The sequence below is a fragment of the Argiope bruennichi genome, chromosome 1 (genome assembly GCF_947563725.1).
Source record: "Argiope bruennichi chromosome 1, qqArgBrue1.1, whole genome shotgun sequence".
NCBI classification, from domain to species: Eukaryota; Metazoa; Arthropoda; class Arachnida; order Araneae; family Araneidae; genus Argiope; species Argiope bruennichi.
In genome coordinates, this window is record NC_079151.1 from 56633483 (window position 1) to 56653575 (window position 20093).

Sequence of the window (20093 nt, forward strand, 5' to 3'; positions counted from 1 at the left end):
GTTACTCCATATTTTTTACCTTCCTAGATGTCAACAACGATGATATGAGAGAACTTTTTTGATGTCAATCTTTCCAATTGCTCTATTACTCCGCAGATAAGCATTTTAATACTTTTTCACTACACACTGAGTTAGTAGAGAAATGCGTTTATGGTGGCAATTTTTTCCTTGTTTATTACTTATGTGGCATCTTTTTAGATCCAAGAGATAGCATTCATCTTTCTAATCGGAAGAAAGGGTCAGCCTCGCTGCTTTATGGCGCAGGAGTTCCATCTGATGTGTGCCAATGTTATACTCCAAGCACGATGTGCTCTTGACAAACCATAAATCTTAGCCTACGTGAGTCTTGTTGTCACCATGAGCTCTGGGCGACATACCTCCATTCCTCATAGGAAAAGGCCACTCATGTATCTCTCTGAATTGCCTATAATGACAGAGCGCGAAACAAATGGTAAGATGCCCACTCCCCCAGATGCGCTGGCTCAAGGTCATCCTACCGTTTGTTTGACCAAACCAAAAAACTTTAATTAAAGATCTTTTTCTCGAGATAAAAGCATCCATTTGTTTTCCGTGAGACAGGTTTCGTCACCAGATGAATCCTACCAGCAACATGAAGGGAGGAAGGAAAAAAAAAAGTATTAATAATTCGAAATGCTTTCCCTGCGGAATGGCATGGAATGCCAGGTTCTCTGAAGTCGTCATTTAAATTGAGCGTTCGACGCTCGTTAAGCTATTTCGTGTAGGAAAAAAAAAGGGGGGAGCAGTCGCGAAGTGCATTGGAATTGCCTTTTAGACATTTATGACACCGACGAAGAGATAAGAAGTTAATTGAAAGGTCGTAAAATTTTATTTTTGGGGGGAGACTTTGTAGTCGAGAAACCTTTACTTTCTATCCGAGAGGTATACTTTGATGCAATGCCATCAAGTTGCTTTGGTCCATTGCAATAAATTTTGATAAGCTTGCGATGATTACATTGTTTTTAATTTCTAAAAGTATTTTTATGTGCGTTTTCTTTTTTTTTTTTTTTTTTTTTTCTTCTAATGAATGAATGTCAGATTTCTGCATGGAATTCTTATTTCATTACAAAGAATCATTAATCTTATAGACTTCGAAATGACATTACCCAAAACCTGTTTTATTGCAAATTAGTGACTTATTAGAATGGCAGATTATTAATAATCTCTCCCTCCCTCCCTCCCCTTGTTTTTCTTCCTCCATTCAAATCTTTGTATTTTTATTCGTTCAATACAGGGCAGCACAAAATCGCATTTTGCCTTATAGACAAAAAGAAAATGAATAGTTCTTCAGTGCAAGGAGTTGTATTTGCTAAATATACATTTCTAATATTCAGCTGTAGCAGAATTTATTAATAATCAATCTATGTACCGGCATTCTCATGACAAAGGATAATATGAAATCAGGTACAGATTTTACAGAGGGCAACATGAGTGAAATCTTGTGCAGAGGATCTTTCAGTCATCTGCTTCTTAGTCCATTCCTAATCTCATAGAAAAAGGGCCTCCCCAATTATGACAATGTGGTATGAGAATCAATAGAGGATAGCTTGGAATGGCCTGATACCCTGTCAAACTGAAAGATGCTACGAAGAAACAAGATTTCATTGATGTTAAGCCAACAATTCTCTGCAAAATGGCGCACAAAATCTAACTTCTTTTTTTTTTTTTTTTTTTTTTTTTTTTGCTTTGAGAATGATGAGAGTGCATAGATAGATCCTCTGGATTATTAACTCCTTGAACCGAAATGTCGATGAATGGACATTTTCTTACCAAATTGAATGAGATGAAATTCATTTACCAGAAGTTATTAAGAGTTGATGCTCTTTATGAAAAAGTTTTTTTAATGAAAAAAAAAATCCGCAAGCTTCCATATAAATCCCTCTTCTTAAAACTAAGAAATTAAATTGTCTGCCTGAGCAGTGCTGATAACTGAATATAAATTGCAGTTCCATGGGGTTAATGGATTATATCGCAGTTGAAGCTCAAGAATGTATGATACATGGTTAGTAAAATTTCCTACCCAAAAAGGCTGTTCATTTTATCCATGCCTATTTGGAGTAACGGGAGTTTGAGGCCATTCAGTTTCCCTTTTTTCCCTTGAAAATGTACAATAACATTAGGAGATTTGAGAAAATATCGATTGTTGGAAATCAATAATCATCTCTTTTATTTTCACATTGAAAAGTACTGTATTTTAAATCTATCATAATATATAGTGCTCAAGTATCGTATAAGGCATAAATTACATAAATACATTAAGAAATATTTTCCCCGTTTATTTTTGCTTTGTATTACAAATCTTTCCCAAAATAGATAATTTGAGAAATGGTAGTAAACAAGGCAATGTTTTCCAGCTATTATGCAAGTATACAAATATCTTTTTTTTAAAACCATATTGTATTTAGACTTTTTTTTCATTTCAAAACAATAATATCTCTCTTATTTCAGGTACACTTATACTTCAGTGGTATTCCAGAAGCAAAAGTGCCTTACGTGAACAGTGTTGGCGAGAAGTACCGCATCAAACAACTCCTGCATCAGTTGCCGCCTCACGACAATGAAGTCCGCTATTGTAATGCTTTGCATGAAGATGAGAAAAAAGAGCTCCGTCTCTTCTCGCAGCAGAGGAAGAAAGAAGCTCTGGGAAGGGGCACCATCAAACAACTCACAGAGCCACAACCCTGTCGAAATGTAAGGCATTATATTTTTTAAAAATTAAAATTCTTTGGGTTATCAAATTAATTACTAAATGGAACTAATCCCAATGGAGTAATTTAAATTTTGTAAAAATATTTGACCATGTGCCAGAAATATTTCGAAGAGTTGGCAACATCCGCTTTATGAAATGTATTAATTGTATATTTACTCAGAGGACTAATGGCACATGACTCGCAAGGAATCCCTAACTCCGAGAAAAACCTCATATATGATGTCATAAAATATCTTGATATTAAAAGCATTATAAGGACACTTTCATTTAACATTAATTTATAAAAGCAAAGAGGTCGATGATCTGAGGTGACATAATTATCCCGTTATCGTCGTTCAAGAAAAGTAACATTAAATGAATTATTCTAAATATTCAAGTGGGAATGTTAATCCTGATAGTTAAAGTTTTGTGATATCAGATTAAACATCGATTAATCGCAATAATAATGTAACATAAATATGACTCATTATATTTCATTTATAATGTTCTTTTGATTCAAGGCTTCATTAATCGTGGGATCGCTTAAAAAAATATAAATAAAAATATCGAGTCAGCAGAAACTGTTGTTATATTGCCTCTTCTCATGTTCTTCAACATTTGCAAGGAAAATCATTTAAAAAAAGTCTTGAAAGGTGCTTAAGTTCACTAAATTTAAAATTTTAAGTGAAAATTAAATTAAAAAAATGAAATGGAAAAAAATGGAAATTCCATTTTATTTAACGCTTTATTCCTTCACTTCTTTTTCACTTTGAAATAATTGTGTTTTGTTTACGTTAATAAAATCTGTAAAGTTTTCTACATTTAAAAAAAGATTTCGAGCGGGAAAAAAATAAAGAATTTTATTTAAAAACAGCTTTATTTCACATTTCTATATCTATACAAGTTTCTGCTTCATGATTTTAGATTTATTTGTTAATGCTAAAATCAAACTGAAAATTTTAAACAATTGTAATGAAATATAACTTGTTTTGCATTTCTTTATATAAGTATTCGAAAGAAAGCTATATTATTCTTAAACTATTTTTGATTCATTGGCATTTATATACGACTTATTTCGTTTATTACAGTAGTTGAATTTGTTTTATTATTATTTATTTTTCCCTGGAGTTTGTATAGACCGTTGTGCTTATAAAGTGAAGATTTGTTTATTTCAAATCAAATCGGTAATTAATTCATCAGTGATTAAATTTGCTGCAATATGTAAAAAATATTAGAATGATTTTTCTGGATGATGATACATAAATTTTATTTAATTAAATGATTAACAAACATCTCATATGCAGCTTTAGTTTTATTTTCTACTTTAAACAGAAATGAAGACGAAATTAATAAGAAAATGTAAGCAAATAAATATGAGAAGAATGTAAATTTAATTAGAAAACACGTTCTCCATTTTAAGCTAAGAAAGAGTCCTTTGCAATCCGTTAGAAATAAAACCATCTGAATAAATAAAAATATTTTTGCGTTCTTTTATTATTTATTCTTGGAAAGAGATTTTTCAAGTCATCGAATAGTTGTTTACCTTTCTTGTTATTATGCTGCTAGAACTTCACATTTTAATGTACCCCATACTTCCCCGTACAAAATATGTAATTTTTTGATTCCTTGATAAAGAATGTAGAGAAAATGTTGAAATTTCATTTCTTCTGATATGAAAAAGCATACTTATATTCGTCAACATTTGTAGACACTTTATGTTGATTGCTTTTAATTCTCGCTGAATTTTCCGATCAAATAAAAACCTGGATATTTCAATCCAGTGTTTCACATCATAATGGAGTATCTTGATTTGCTAACTAATTATGAATGTTTAATTTTTTTAATTAACTTATTATTAATGAATCATTTTTCTAAATGAATCTCAGATACAAAAAAAATTATTAATGGAAGAAAGAAATGGTCTTTTAAAGGATTGAAACTATTTTCACATTTATCTCATCAGTTTATTTTTAAACAAACAATATAAAATCTGAGAATAAAACGAGAAATCTGTTGTGAAATCACTAAATATTGCTGAATTTCTTTGGAGTATACTATGTGTGCTTCTCAGATATCGGGTAACAAATTTCTGGATATATTTCTTTTTTAGCATTTTCCAATAATTGATGACAGAATTTTATTCCAAAACATTCTTTTTGTTAAATATTTTCGATTTAAATTGGATTTTGTAGCAAATCATATATTTTTATGACAATTTTCTGATTGTTTTCCATATATTAATTATTTTTTCGCTCTGTGAGTTCTGCTATTCAACATATATTTATTCGTTGAATCAATTTTTAATATTATAACTATCCGCTATTTCGTAATGATACATAAGAATAAGAAGAAACAATTATCTACAATTACTTAAATAAGAAAAAAATAACTCTACCTCCATTTTAGTTATATATTTCGAATTACATAGCAACTACTACTTGCTAGTACTAACTAGTTAAATCTTGACCCCATAAATTTTCGATCCCGAAAAATGCAAATTTATCAGAATCTTTAAACAAAAAGATGACATTTAAAAAATCTGGTTTTAAGTTAGAGTTTCTTAAATTATGGGTTCCACTCCAAGTGAACTAGAATAAATGCGTAGAATGAGCGTTTTGTTATACATTTTGTTATATAATATTGATAAAAAAAAGAAAAAAATGGACAAAACCGTGTTAGCTTGAAATATGACATTAAAAGTTTTGAAATTATTAAATTAATTTATCACCAATTAATGCTTTTTTCTCCCGCTTTGTTTCTCTACTTGCATATACACTTAGGGTCGCGTATTGCATAAGTTTACCAAGTTCTAATTTGAAATGTTTCATTAGGATTTGCCGAAGAATGGTATTGTAATCATTTTTACAATAATACTAATCAATATTTCGCTTATTAGGGGGGAAAAAATGATCGATCGCATTATTCCTAGTTATAACTATATTTTTTTAAATCACAGAGAAATGAAAGTGAAGCTGTTATTATTATTTTTTTATACTTGAGACCAAATAGGAACCAATATCAGAAAGTCTATCAATATCAGGTATATTATTAATCGTAAAGCCATGAAATAGGCATTCAAAACTTTAAAGTTAAAGCTGTACAAAAAAAAAAAAAAAAAAAAAAAAACGCTGAAATTTTGGATTATTCGGGGAAAACAGTTGTCGAGTTTTTTGACTCACTTGAAGGAGTATTATCCGAGATTTCGTATGGAAATTCTTTATGATGTTTCTTAATAATTAACCGTGTATAAAGAAACCGTATATAGAGAAATATGAAATTTTTGGCTGAATATTACATTAGATCATCGTATCAAAGAAATCGTAAATAAGTTATTTAAAACTTTTTTTCCACATAATGATTATAAAAAAAAAATTACAATTACATTCCTGGCTGCATGCTGATCTCATGTTATATTGAGTAGAAATACTAGTTGTTTCGTTAAAACACTATTTTGAACATATCCTGCAAACTATTGCCTTAAGAATTCAAAAATGCAAGCATTTACAACTTTCTTACTTCAGAGCTTTATTGAGAATAAAATAAATTCTATAGTCAACAATTTTTTGAGACCAACCAAGTGAATCGAATTTTACAAAATCATAACAAAAAAAGACGGATGCCAAAGGAATGTATTTATAACTATTCCCACCCACTAAGTTCAGTCTGCAGAAAAAATGAAAAATTCTTCAAAATATTAAACAAAATTCCGAAATAACTATATCTGTTATTTGTTCCTGTCGAAATTCGTCTTTCGTAAATGATTGGCTGCTAGTATCGAAATAGACATTTATAAAAGCGATTTTCAACAAACATAAGAATGTGTTTTAAATTATTCCCATATGGCTGTTTTCACACCGTGTCTCAATTCAAATATTTTTAAAAATATTCAACCGAATCATGTTTATAATTTCAACAAAATAAAAAATTCCGTATTTGCTTTCTCGTCTTTATGGGATTGTCAAGATAGTTTTTAGAAATTATAAGCTTTAAAAAAATGCTTTTTCAATAGAATTACTTATATTAATTTGCTTTAATCAAGATGAGCATGTATTTAACATGACTGAATGGGTTCATTTCATTTAATTAAATTTCTAATCTTTAGAGGACCATCCTTTGGAACTGGAGAACTATAAAATTCTTTGCAATTTCTCCGAAATCGCTTTACTTTTATTTTTCATACCATTTACAATTTTTCCCTCAACGAGGTTTCAATTTTCTTATACAAATGAGAAGAAAAATCAAAACATTTATTTATTGAATTCATAACTGGAAGTTAACTTTGAAACCTATTGCCATTTCACGAAATTTGAAATTAAGTAGAAAGAGAACTCAAATTGATCCTCGTTGCAAAGGATTAAATAAGTCGCATCTGCTCTAAAAATCTCTTTATACAAATGATGATTCGGTATATAAATACGGCGCTTTTATCTTCCAATCAGAGCCCATCCCTAATCATAAAGATGTCTGAAAATTGCACTCTTCTGATGCCTTTCTATGCCGCTACCTTAAACATATTTAGTTTTAATTTTTTTTAAACTATAATTTTAATATTCGTGGGAAAATTAAATTTGCCTTTTTTTAACCCGTGTATTTTAGGTAGATTCTTTATAAGAATTATATCTGAATTATATACGTGTTTCTTAAACAACAAAGCTTTGCCCTTGTTATATTATTAATACGATAACTGTATTAATTTTGATTAGATTTAAGCCAGTGAACGAACGATATAATGTATGGGCAAAGGTTGAAATTCTGGGCTGAGTTTTCGTAGATGGACTATTCAGATCAAAGGAAGTGTGAAATTGTGTTTCGCCATTAATTCTTTACTATTAAAAAGCGAAAATAACTCAAATTAGACGAATTATCTCCTCACTATAATGAACTACTTAAGTTTTATCTATCTTTAGTTTCTTAGAGTTTAAGAATTGAAAAGAATTTTACATTTCGACTATCTTTTAGCTTTTACTTTCGATACCATGTTGAAAGCTATCTTCGTGTAATCTCTTCGAACCTTTGTAACTCTATTAACTCTTATCTTTATGAAAGTAAAAGAGAAATCGCGGATGGAAAACGAAATTTTCTCTCTCGTGTATATCCGGATTATAGGCATCTATCTTCATCTTCCGAGAGGAATTTTTCTTCTTTTTGTTATTTATTGGATAAAAATAACTAACAAAGAAATCGTAAATTTTTTTGGCTTTCATTGGATTTTCAAAATACAGCGAAAACTCTTGTTTAACGAGGATAATTTATTCCCGAATCGTAATTGTAATGCAAAATATTCGTTAAGGCGAAGCAATTCTTTTCTTTAGAAATCCACGTAAAATAGGATAATGCATTCTATTCCGAAAAAAGAAATACTGAAACAAATTTAGATTAATTCAACTTATTAATTGTAATGCATGCTTTTTTACAAGAAAATTGTCAAAAGACATTTGTCTTTGACTGCGAAATTTGATGAAAATGGGACACAGCATTATTTTTAAATGAATTTATTTTGTGCATAGTTACTGCCTTATAGGTTGATAGAGCAGTAACTCTCAACAAATGATGCAATAATTTCCCATGCTTTCAGCATCTTCCTTATTTCTCTGGAAGGCTGTTGCTTTGCTGAGGCTATTATTTCTTCTTTTCCTGACTAAATCTATCTCCTCTCCAGCTTTCTGCTGAGATACACAATGCACCACTTTAAACTTATCGGTAGTTCTGCCTGTATTCTTCCATCACTAATCGATGCCGTTGCTATCCACTTCTATCCCCATAATTTTGGCCAGGGATAAAATCTCATCGAATTAAAGCACCACAAGAGTTATTCCAACCCTTTGGAATCGTGTTCGACAACGCTATCTAGATAAAACTTCTTTCATGTTGATATAAGAGTTATCTTCAAACAAGTCCTTAACACGGCCTGACACCTGTCAATCTAGTACGTGATGTCGCGGTAACTCTGTCTGTCGTTCTACGAAACATCGCTCCTTAAGCGAGTCACTTTTTGTTTTGCTCTTTATATGAGTCATTCGTTATACTAGGTGCTCGTTAAGCGAGGTTTGGCTCTATTCATGATTGAACCGTTTTATAAATTCTGAAGTAATTGGAGTTATTAATTATACTAGAAGTTAGTAGAGTTATTATCTTCTCTAAGAAAGATTGGTCAGCTGAAAATGGCATGTAACAAATAGCATTAATTCAAGATCAGCTTGAAGTGAAAGCTGAAGTCCAATAAAAAGTTTTTATAGAAGATTATATAAATCCAAAGTATATTTGTACTTTTAACATGCTAAAAGGATTAAGATAAGTAATTAAAAATTATGCTCCGATTGTTAATTCTTGCAGAAGTTTCATTAACAGTATAAATGCATTTCTAATAAATATGATTTGCAGTCACAAATATAACTTTAGATCTTTTAGAACTTTAAGCTGCATTATAATGTCTAATGTATATTTCTCTGAGAGCTGCAAGAAGACTAAGGATAATGATGATAAATTCTTTCTTTTTCCTTTTGTATTCTGGATAAATTTGAATATTAGCATAATTTGAAAAAACAGCAATGAAAGAGAGGGATTGGGTTCTTGCATTTGCTCTCCCCTCAATTAGCAACACAGTAAATTATAAGTTTTACTGAAGAAAAATGTTACAAGGGGCTAAATAAAAGAAAAAGGAAAGAGAAGGAATTTAATTATAGTGTTTATGTTGGAAGTAAGGGATATTTTGTCGCAGTAAGGGAGTTTTTGCATTCGCTAATACCAAATCCAAATTCCTTTAACCCCTATTGTATCGACCTCCTGGCGAGAATCGATAAGGGGGAACAATGTGAAAGTCAAAACGGGATAGGGGAGAGAGTGAAAAATGGATCCGGGAGTTCAGATTAATCTGGGAGTCCTGATGACATCATACCCCGAAGAGGGTCCTGGCATCCCACGCGTGCTGAGGGAGGGGGATTCAAATGCTAGCGTCCGTGTGAACCAGCCACAATGCTTCGTTCTCCACAGGTATGTAGAAATGTATGTATTTTGCATTTTTGACTAAAACATAGCAACCTGCTGTGTCAACACGACTGGTAGGAGAAAATTAGGTTTAAGAGGTGGGTAGATCGAATATCTTGATGCTGTTTTGCGTGGTCGTACGTTTATTAGCTAGTAATTAAAATAGAATTTTGCCGGAAATATAAATATTCATTTAGAATTTTTTGGTAAGTTATAACATTAAAATATAGGGCGGATTTGTTTTTTAAATATAATTAGACTTAAATTGAAAAACATTTCAATTAGTAAAACCCACGTAAATTACTTCGTTTGTGAGATGTTATGTTATTATAAATTAATTAGTACTTAAACATAAATTTTTATGGAAACCTTGTAATAAAACTAAGAGATGAGTAGGAGTTAAAAGCTTGAATGAAATTGATTTGTATCTGAAAGTTTTCATTTTCTACATATTTTTATTCTAATTTTTTTCTTTGGTAAAATTTTGATGATTTAATATTAATGGAGAAATGGTTAATTTATTGAATTCTTGAATTAAATATACACTGATGGAATTGCAAATTATTTTTATAGAAGTTAATCACGCCTTAAATACTTTCCGTAGATCATACAATAAATTGTCCATGTCTGTTTCATGTTGTAACATAATACTTCTTAGCCTATGTCTTATATGGAGTAAAGTTTCAATTATTTGCTATTAATTTTCAGCATTTTGGTCAGGAAAAGGAAGAAAAGAAAAAAAAAACTTATAAAATATGTAAGAAATTCAAACATTTATTGTAACTGAATTTTAAAATGCATAATTTTTCACTTTCGAATTTAATGAATTTTTAATAAGCCTTACCCCCCCCCCCCCCTCCCTTCTTCAGCCTGAGATTTTTGATTTTCTTTGAGAATTTAAATAAATTAATCTCATATCATGACAACGCATTAAAAGAGCTAATTATTTTAAATTAACATATAAGATAGATGCGCAGAAATATCTATTATTTTTCTTTAATTGTTCTAGTGAAGGATATTTTTACTATGCATAAAAATTAGCTTTTCAATTTAATTTACAAACATCTATCTAAGTCATATAAAACTGATATATTCAATCAAAATTTCCGATTCAATTGAGTCATTCCCTGTTCAAATTATTTTTTTCAAATGGATAAAAACAGCCTCTCAGTTGTGGGTTTCTATTAAATTGGTATTCTGCATCCTATTTCAAACATTTAAACCCTTATTTCATTTATTCATTAAAAAAAATCCATTTTGACCTTTCGCGAAAGGTTGTCACCTTCCTGTATGATTGACGTACAACTTTAACATGACTGAATTTTGATGTGTTGTCATTCCCGGCACCTACGCAGTTTCTTAATGAATTCCTTCGTCTTTTCCAGTGCGAAGAATCTATATCCCGTGGCGATATGGCTGTTTTCGCTTCCAGGGCCGGCCCCACTTCTTGCTGGCACCCGGGCTGCTTCACGTGTTGCGTCTGTAAGGAACTCCTGGTCGACCTGATCTACTTCTACAAGGATGGCAAGCTGTATTGCGGCAGGCATCACGCCGAGTCCCTCAAGCCCCGCTGCGCAGCCTGCGACGAGGTGAGAAACTTTCAACAAATTTCTTGGAATTTTTTGGGAGCGTAACAGTGGGCTTTCTGTTGTATGTGGGAACATTGTTAAGTATATACGGAGTAAATATTTCTGTGTAACTGTAACTGCAAATTAAACAACTTATGTAGATGTTATCGACCCTTGATGAGCTTTCGCTGAGGATGTAATTTGCATTCTTCTTATAGGTTGTCTTTAGACAAACCTGAATGAGATCAATTCGTGTTGTCACGTGATACTATGCATAAAGCATGGCTTTTTAGCATTCTATGCACATTTTGATGAAAGAGAAAAGTTATGTGGCAGCAAGTAGTGAGATAATGGAAATTTAGTGACATGTGTGGTGGCATTATCATCGCCATTAGTTGCATATTACATTACTTCAAACTACAAGCGACATACGGCTAGAAATAAAGAAAGTTTCAGCAAATTAAAGCGAACGATGGCTTAAAATAAACAAATCTTCATTCAAAATTCAATGAAATAATACACATTTGAGACAAAGAAAAAAATCATTCTTTTTTCACCAATATTCTTTGTAGAGATTAGATATAAGTAATTCACCATGAAAACTGCTAGAGGTGCCATTGGCTGCTATTATAAACAATATTGTTAGTACAAACTTCTTTTAGATAGAATTCTATCGTATCACTAAACATCTCTATTTGTTGAAAGCAGGAAAAAAGTAATAATATCAAAGTATTCATATTGGTATGGTGGAATTTTTCATTCTGAAGAGTTCATTTCTGTTTTATAGTTTTCTCTTTCTGTCTTATTATTTCTATATTTCAAGACGGGTTGAAAATAATTTTTCCGAAATAATAATTTAAAGAAATTACTAAAACCGATAGTAGAAATGTTAATTTTGAAAGTTTATAATGCTATTTTATTGATAAATAATGGTATTGTCTTGATAAATAACAGAAATAATTTTTAATCATCCTTTTACTTAACATTCTTTTATGTATGTTCAGGAGAAAGTCGTAGAGGGGACACTAAATTTTTTTTTATCGCTTGAAGAATATGATGTTTTTAGAATTATGTGATGTCGGAAAAATTTGGACAGATAAAAGTATGGCCTGCCTCATTAAAAAAAAAAAAAAAAAAAAAAAAAAAATGAATACTTTGAAAATGATTGCATGCACGTGGACCTAAATTTAAAAGTTTGAAGCAACTAGTTAAATAAATAAAAAGAACATAAACATTTTTTGATAATATATGTAAAAATGATCAGCATCAAAAAATTCCAGAAGTTACACGTGCTTTAGTTCTTTTTTCTTATATTACTTTTTAATCCTTTATCTTTGAAGAAGAATTGGAGCACATTTTGTCTTTATTTTACCTTTTAAAAATAAACCAAATTATTTTCTTAAATTGTATTTTCTTCGTGGCGATATGAAAATCAGGGATGAAAAAAAAAAGTTATTATTTGAAGCACAAAGATAAAAAAAGATTTTAAAAAACTGTTCGAAAGTACAAACAAAAGGCTTAAGGTAAAAAAAAAATAGAAAGAAGATGAACAAAAATATAAATTAAGAAGGGAAAAACATTTGAATCCAATAAGATTATTGATGGAAAAAAAATTATTAGAATTTAAAACAAATCGGAACAGAAATATTGGTAGGACCCTCTCAAATATGAGCATGAATTGACTTTACAACAGGAACGTATGAAACGAAAAAATACATAAGCTTTTACGATTTCAAAATTCACATAGCTTCGAGTTTGCGAAAGGTGATTTTATTTTTGTTTTAAAACGAAAACTATAATGTCTGTTGCTCCCAGTTAATTCGTTGTTTGTTTCTTGGTAATTAATGCTGTACTTATTTTATTATTTGTAAGTTATTGTTCGATTACAATTATATAAATAACTAATCTCATCACGTTCACTGTGTTTTCTATTTTCATTGAAACTGATAGCATTCCTGTTAAATTGAAAAATCGATTTGTTAAATAAAATGACACGAAATAGATTGAAATTCCTTCTCTTTTCTTTTGTTATTATTATTAAATTCTGGTGAACTGCTGTTGGTCTTCTAATGGAAAACATTTCTATTCCTTAAAAGAACAAGAGAATCATTTTTATTTAAAGCTATTGTAAAAAGAAAGAGATAAAAAATAAAATTTAAAAAGTAGATTGATTGATCTTGTGCTTTCGGGAATTCTAAACAAAAAGCAATCTATTGAATTCCACCTTGTCTAGTAAACATGAGAAAAGAATTCTCTGTGTTAGGTTGTGTGTACTGAATGCAAACTAGGCTTCTCAAATGAAGGAATCTGCCGTTTTCTAAATATAAACTATATTTCAAAAAAATCAGAAGAGGTATTTTAAGCTGAGTTTTACATAAAATACGAAATTACTCATCTGATTTTTTTCTCCGCATTTCAATGCGTGATGTCCTTTCTTAAGAGGGGTTAGCTTCTTTATGTATTTGACTGTTAAAAGTTATTCTTTTTCTTTAACTTCACAGTCACACTTTTTTCAGAAAACTTCTTGATGAGTTATGTAATATTATCATGCCTTCCTCGTCTTAAAAAAAAAGTATATTATTTTCTGAAAAGATTTATTTCTAAAAAATTATTTTGAAAAAAAAAAAAACTAGTTTTAAAAAAAGGAATTTTGAAAGATTACGTAAAAACGAACGAACTGAAAGTTTTAAGTACATAAAATTGCAGATGTTTATAGAACAGTTCTATATTAAATTATTATAAATAATTGAATGAATTATGGCATAGTAAAATGTTATCAAACTATCAGCGTATTTCTTTTTATTTAATCATATTTGAGATTTTACAAAATATGCGAAAAGTAAATATTATAATGACCAATAAAATTTATTCTCGAGATTTAAATGAATCTTCTCATTTTAGATCTCCTTTGAGAACGATAAATAAACGCTTTATTTTTTGGATAATGTTTATGGGTCTTTCTGTAAAACACAACTTGACAATTAAATAAGTTAGAGGGTGAAAATTGCTATGTAGACCATTAAATTTTGGCCGATATCCATCAATGGAAAGTATGCCTGACTCACTGTCCGTGTGTATGGGAACACGATAACTCAAAAACGGAAAGAGTTAGGCTAGTGAAATGTGACCAATAGGCTTTTATTATTAATTATTATTATATTTATAAAACTGAGCCAAATTAAAGAGTGCCTGTCAGTTTGTCTCTTCGTGCGTTGATCGCAGTAACTAAAAAAATGCTTTATCAGAGAATTTTAATATATTGCAGATTTGTCTCTAGTATCTATGAATACTATCTATTGTATCTACTATCTAGTATCTTAGTATTTATGAAGTGAATTCGTGCACTAACTTTGATTATTTGTTTCTCTTCCTGTATTTATGAGACCAAGGTAACTTCAAAATACTAAGAAAAATTAGATTTGTTATATAATCTTGACATCAAAATTGTAGATTTTATTTTCATTCGATTGAATGGAAGTAATTCAAAATATATACACAATTGTTTTCAAAATATTTTCTTTACTAAAACACAAAACGTGCTTGCTCAAGTGTACATACAATGAAGTGGAAAGAGTGGGCATTCCATTTGCTTGAAAAACAAGTATACTCCACTTTTAAAGAGGGTGGGTGGGGGAATGGATTGTTGTTTATTCGTATGCTCTTGGCATTCGAGGCACATATCTATTTTGGACAGTGGGAATGTGCATTCGGAATGATTTATTTTATAAAATTTCAATTAATTAAAAATTAATTAACATTTTTCGTGATAACTCATGAAAATATTTTTGCTTAAAGCTAATTTTAATTCTATTTAAAAAAATTTCTTTTTGATGACACCAATTTAATTATCCGGCAGAGTTTTCCTGCATTTTCTATGTTTCTTTTTGCATACGATTTAACATTTTTGTGTTGTTATTGCAACGAAATTCAAGCAGTTTTCATTGTTTCGTCAAATATTTAATCATGTGGGTTTTTTCTATTCATTTTCTGCTCAGTCTATGTCAAACATAAGATATATTACCGTAGAAGATAATATTCAATGTGATATTAAATTATCCACATACACATTTTCAATGGCACTATGATGTCATGGGACTTGACTCCTTGAAGAAGACTCATTTACACAATAAATAGAACAAGTGAAAAGTTTTTATTATAACTAATTAAGTAACAAAACTTTAATGTATGCCACAAATTCTTGTTTAAAAGTACTTTGTGGGGAAAATGATCTATATCAAACTATGCTTAAGAGATATAATCAAAATTAAACACAATGCATTAATCTCAGTGAAACAGCTGGTTGCCAGAGGCTGCTTACACATTATTTAAGATCACTTCGAGTGCTAGAAATATAAGTAAGTTGGTTTTAGAATCCAGGTTGGAGTATTATAATGGAAGAATATAAGGAAACTCAATGATAAATCGACAAAAGCAAAGAAACCCTCTTTCAGTAGCTTTGTTCTCAGTTCTGTCCATAGATTTAAAATGTATTTAAAATTCAACAGTTGCATTTGATAAAAATTTAGTTTTTGGATACATTTAATAAATTTTCTGTAGAATAAAACTCTGCATTTGAAGCGAAAGGTGTTAATTTCGTGGGGTTTTTTTTTTTTTTTTTTTTTTTTTTTTTCCTTTCTAACAATAAAAAGCATAAAATCAGTTGTGGTGTCGCTCTTAGATTCGTACATACTGTGAACTAAATTTGGCGCTAAATCTTTTTCTCAAATATGATTATACCTCCATCACAAGAAATTTACTATATAGTGTGCATCATAAAATTGTTTAATTTACAGGGAGCTCAAATCTGACCAATGCAGGGCCATACTAAGTGACGAGATTGGCCTCTCCGAAAGCCCGGGCAGATTACTGACAAAGTTTAAAAATTAGATTGCTAAGATTGGCTGTGTACATAAAAAAGGTTTAATATAAAAAAGGACAAATTTCTCTCTTTGTGGAAAAAAATTTAAAATTTAATAAAATTTGTACAATTTATAATTTATTCATTGCAAAGATATGCTTAATATTTGTACAGTGTTTTTTATCAGTGTATTTCAATACAGTGTTATTTTTCAAAAATATATCCTTTCCATTAATATATTTACAAAATTATTAAAATCGCAGAACAGTTTTAAAAAATAATTGGCCAAATTTCCAGGGGAGTCAGGGAGGGGATGAAATTAATAAAATGTATCACATCGGAAGGAGGGAGGTAGCTTGGCAGTTTTGCCAGGGGCGCAGGAACACCTCAATATGACTTGCAGCTATGCTGTCAGTCATTCAAGATATGGCCATATAAACTTGAGCCGAATTGCAAAGGTTTTTTTTTTTTTTCTTTCTTTTGCTGTGTTTAAATAAAATAATGCTATACATCATCAAAATTTTATTCACTAGATCATATTTGCTGATGAGTGCACGGAAGCTGAGGGTCGAGCGTGGCACATGCGGCATTTCTGTTGCTTCGAATGTGACAGGCAACTGGGTGGCGAGAGATATGTAATGCGGGATGGACGACCTTTTTGCCTGCATTGCTTCGATGCCACTTTCGCAGAGTACTGTGATGCCTGTGGTGATCCCATAGGTGTGGACCAAGGTCAGATGTCACACGAAGGACAGCACTGGCATGCCACAGAAAACTGCTTTCGATGCCATGCCTGCCACCTATCTTTGCTAGGGAGACCATTTCTGCCCAGGAAAGGGCTTATATACTGTTCCGTCCATTGCAGCAAAGGTAACTAACTATAAGATGTCTGATTCTGAATATATTAAGGGAAGTTTTTAAAGATTTTTTTTTTTTGTATTTAATGATATAAATTCTGATTTAGGCGATTCATTAAACTGTAATTTAGGCTGATTAAAAATTAAAAAATGCGACGCTTTTTACATGAGAAAGAAAATAAGAAATATAGATGATCGCATCTTTCTTCAAAGTTGAATGTTGTATTGAAATAATGTTTTAAAACGCATTTTTATTAAATTGATAAAAAGTAAATCTTTTTATCTTAATTACGATTCATTATTATAAATATTATGGAATTTTGAGGTTAATTGTTTTTTGTTAAATTTGTTTAACAACTGGCGTCATTTGCACTGAACCCAAATTAAATCATTCAATCAAATAACTGATAATTAAATTTTGACGACTTTCGAATAATATAAAAGTATGCAAAACAACAAAGTTATAGAACAATAGGAAATGAAGATGGAGTATCGATTACAGAAATTCCATGTTTATAAAACATGTAAACATGTAAAATATCATTGCAGATCGTACAAATATACTTGCAGTTTGATTCGCGTTATTATTCCTGAATAAATATATAAAAAACACATTAAAGAATTTTGCAAAAGAAAATGCACAATATCTCAGATGTGCATTTTAAAATATAGTCCAGGTTTTGGATAATCCGCCGTATAAATCGATTGAGAATTTGACTGGGTCATCAGTTTATTTAATAATCGAGAACTGTGTGCTTATTTGCCTATGAACTTATAAGAATAAGACACATCACTTCTAAGAGTAGTCATTTAATATTTGATTTCTATCGTTTTCATCATTGTTTTAAATACAAATAACCATGCAATTCTTTATAATATCTTCCAAAGCTATAAATTATATTACAAGTTCTGTACTTTAAAACTAAAATGTTCATTGCAAGACTGAGATATTTGTATCTATTTTATTGTACTGCTAACGACACATTCCAATGTAACATTTTTTTTTCTTCCGATTTTTATGAAGGGTATTTATCCGTCTTCCGTGTAGTTCTAACAACATGCAGGTAGAACTACACGGAAGGAAGGATTCATCAAACTGAGATTTCAGATTGGTGAATTTGTTTCTTAAGAATGACATGATGTTTAAAGGATGTGTACTTCAAATATAAGGCATTATCAGTGTATAAAAACATTTTAATCTTAAATGGCATGTGAATTGTAAATTTCTTTAGGAAGATAACTCATAATGGATTCGCAAATTTGTAATCTCAGTTTCGGCGTATAACATATTAAGAATTCAAAGGAAATATAACAAATTTTAAGTGACATTTATAGCAAATTCTATAGATATAATGAATGATATTTTTATGATATATTCTTTAGATTCACATGCAAGGGAATGAAGAAATCGTTCAATTTTGTATACTTGTATATTTTACATAGAGGTCAATGGCTAGTTTTCTGGGTAGACCAAATTCGATTATTATTTTATAAATGATGGCTAATTATATATAATATATGGCTATATAATAATGTATGGCAGTTATATATATAATATGCAATTTTATTATTTATTGTTGTCTCCTGTCATGACTTTTTGTTTCTTTTCAAGTTGGTGACCAAAGCAGTAACAACAAAAGAAACAAACCGTCCCAGGCCAATAATTATGGAAATGAAAATCGTACTTCGAGTCCACTTGTTCCACGCAGTCCTCTCGTTCCATATCGGAACGCCGCGCCGAGGGATTCCGTGGAGAAACCCAACAACACTCAAGAGACAGAGAATAAAAATAGTTCCTCAAACAAGTAGGCAGACTTTCCTGCATTCTTTGCATCTGAAAAATTATTTGATATAAAGAATGTTATATTTCCATTGCATTTTTAAGGTATTTTAGTGTAAAGATTTTTATAATAATTCATTTTTTTCATAATAATGATTAATTTTGTAATAATAATAGCATTATTTTTCATCTAAAGTACCTTTACAAACATTGCATTTATTCACATTATATATAATTAGTTTACAATATATTTTTGTCATAATCAATGCAATACAAAATAATTAAATATTTGAATTTAGCTTCATTATGTTTGAATGTGGAAGGCAGTGTTTGAGTGTGCTGGATGGTAATTTATATATTTCAAATAGCATCATTTAAGAGATGTATTTCAGTTAGAATTATGCACTTTGTAGATCTTTACCAGCATATTCAAAAAGACTATCTTAATGCAACATGCCATTCATTCGATTGCATATGTGCAAATATTGTTAAAAGAATGCAGCTTTGTATAGGCATCAATAGTGCTCATTTTGAACAAATTTTTAATGTTTCAATTAAGATATTATTAGATCATTTCTTAAAATTTAATGAAAGTTAATACATGCATTCTCATTTTCTGATTTTACTCTTTTAATAATCTTTTGTTATGTATATTATTCCTGTAAATTACAATAAAGCTCTCTAACACTGTTCAGAGGAACAGAAAAATGGTCTAAGTAAATAAATTTGCTTTTTAACATATCAGTAAACTGTGTATCCTAATAGACGAGTATGAGAGAAATTTTATAATTTAATAGTTTTTCATTATGGAGATCATGCAAAAGTTGTTTTTTTTTATAACTTTTTACAATTAACCACTGCAGGAGCTGAAGTATTTTCATATATTTATTTAGGCACTTTATTTAATGAAACTTTGCAAATGGAAGTATATGTCTTCAATACTTTAGGAAATAAATGCCTGTTCCACTTTTTGAGGATATGCTTTATATATATATATATATATATATATATATATATATATAATATGCAATTTTACTCATAATAGTTATAGAATTTTCTGAATGAGATCAATTTAAGACAAGACAAATAAAGTTATGTATACATAGGAAAGATACAGACTTTCATCTTTTGTAACAAAATTCTCATCTGTCTTTCAGAGATCATTCACCAAACATAGAAAATAACTCATTAGTAGAAAAGGAAAAATCACCAATGCTGGGACGTTCTAGGGAGCCACTGAATATGTCGGACCTCACAATAGATGCTTTGATGTCAAAATCGCCACAAGTCTTTGTTCAGGTAAGAGAAATTTCAATTCTAAACGTTTGGATAGTCTTTT

The 20093-nt window shown here is 30.1% G+C and overlaps 1 protein-coding gene across 4 annotated transcripts in view; it reads left to right on the forward strand.

Moving 5' to 3' along the window:
* Positions 1-20093, forward strand: part of LOC129960394 (protein prickle-like) — a 236712-nt gene that overhangs the window by 215575 nt on the left and 1044 nt on the right. For all 4 annotated transcript variants that reach the window (XM_056075976.1, XM_056077414.1, XM_056075269.1 and 1 more), the window contains 5 exons: positions 2467-2709; positions 11077-11280; positions 16651-16987; positions 18587-18779; positions 19912-20053. In XM_056075976.1, the coding sequence (XP_055931951.1) occupies positions 2467-2709; positions 11077-11280; positions 16651-16987; positions 18587-18779; positions 19912-20053 (1119 nt within the window). The remainder of the gene's footprint in view (positions 1-2466; positions 2710-11076; positions 11281-16650; positions 16988-18586; positions 18780-19911; positions 20054-20093) is intronic.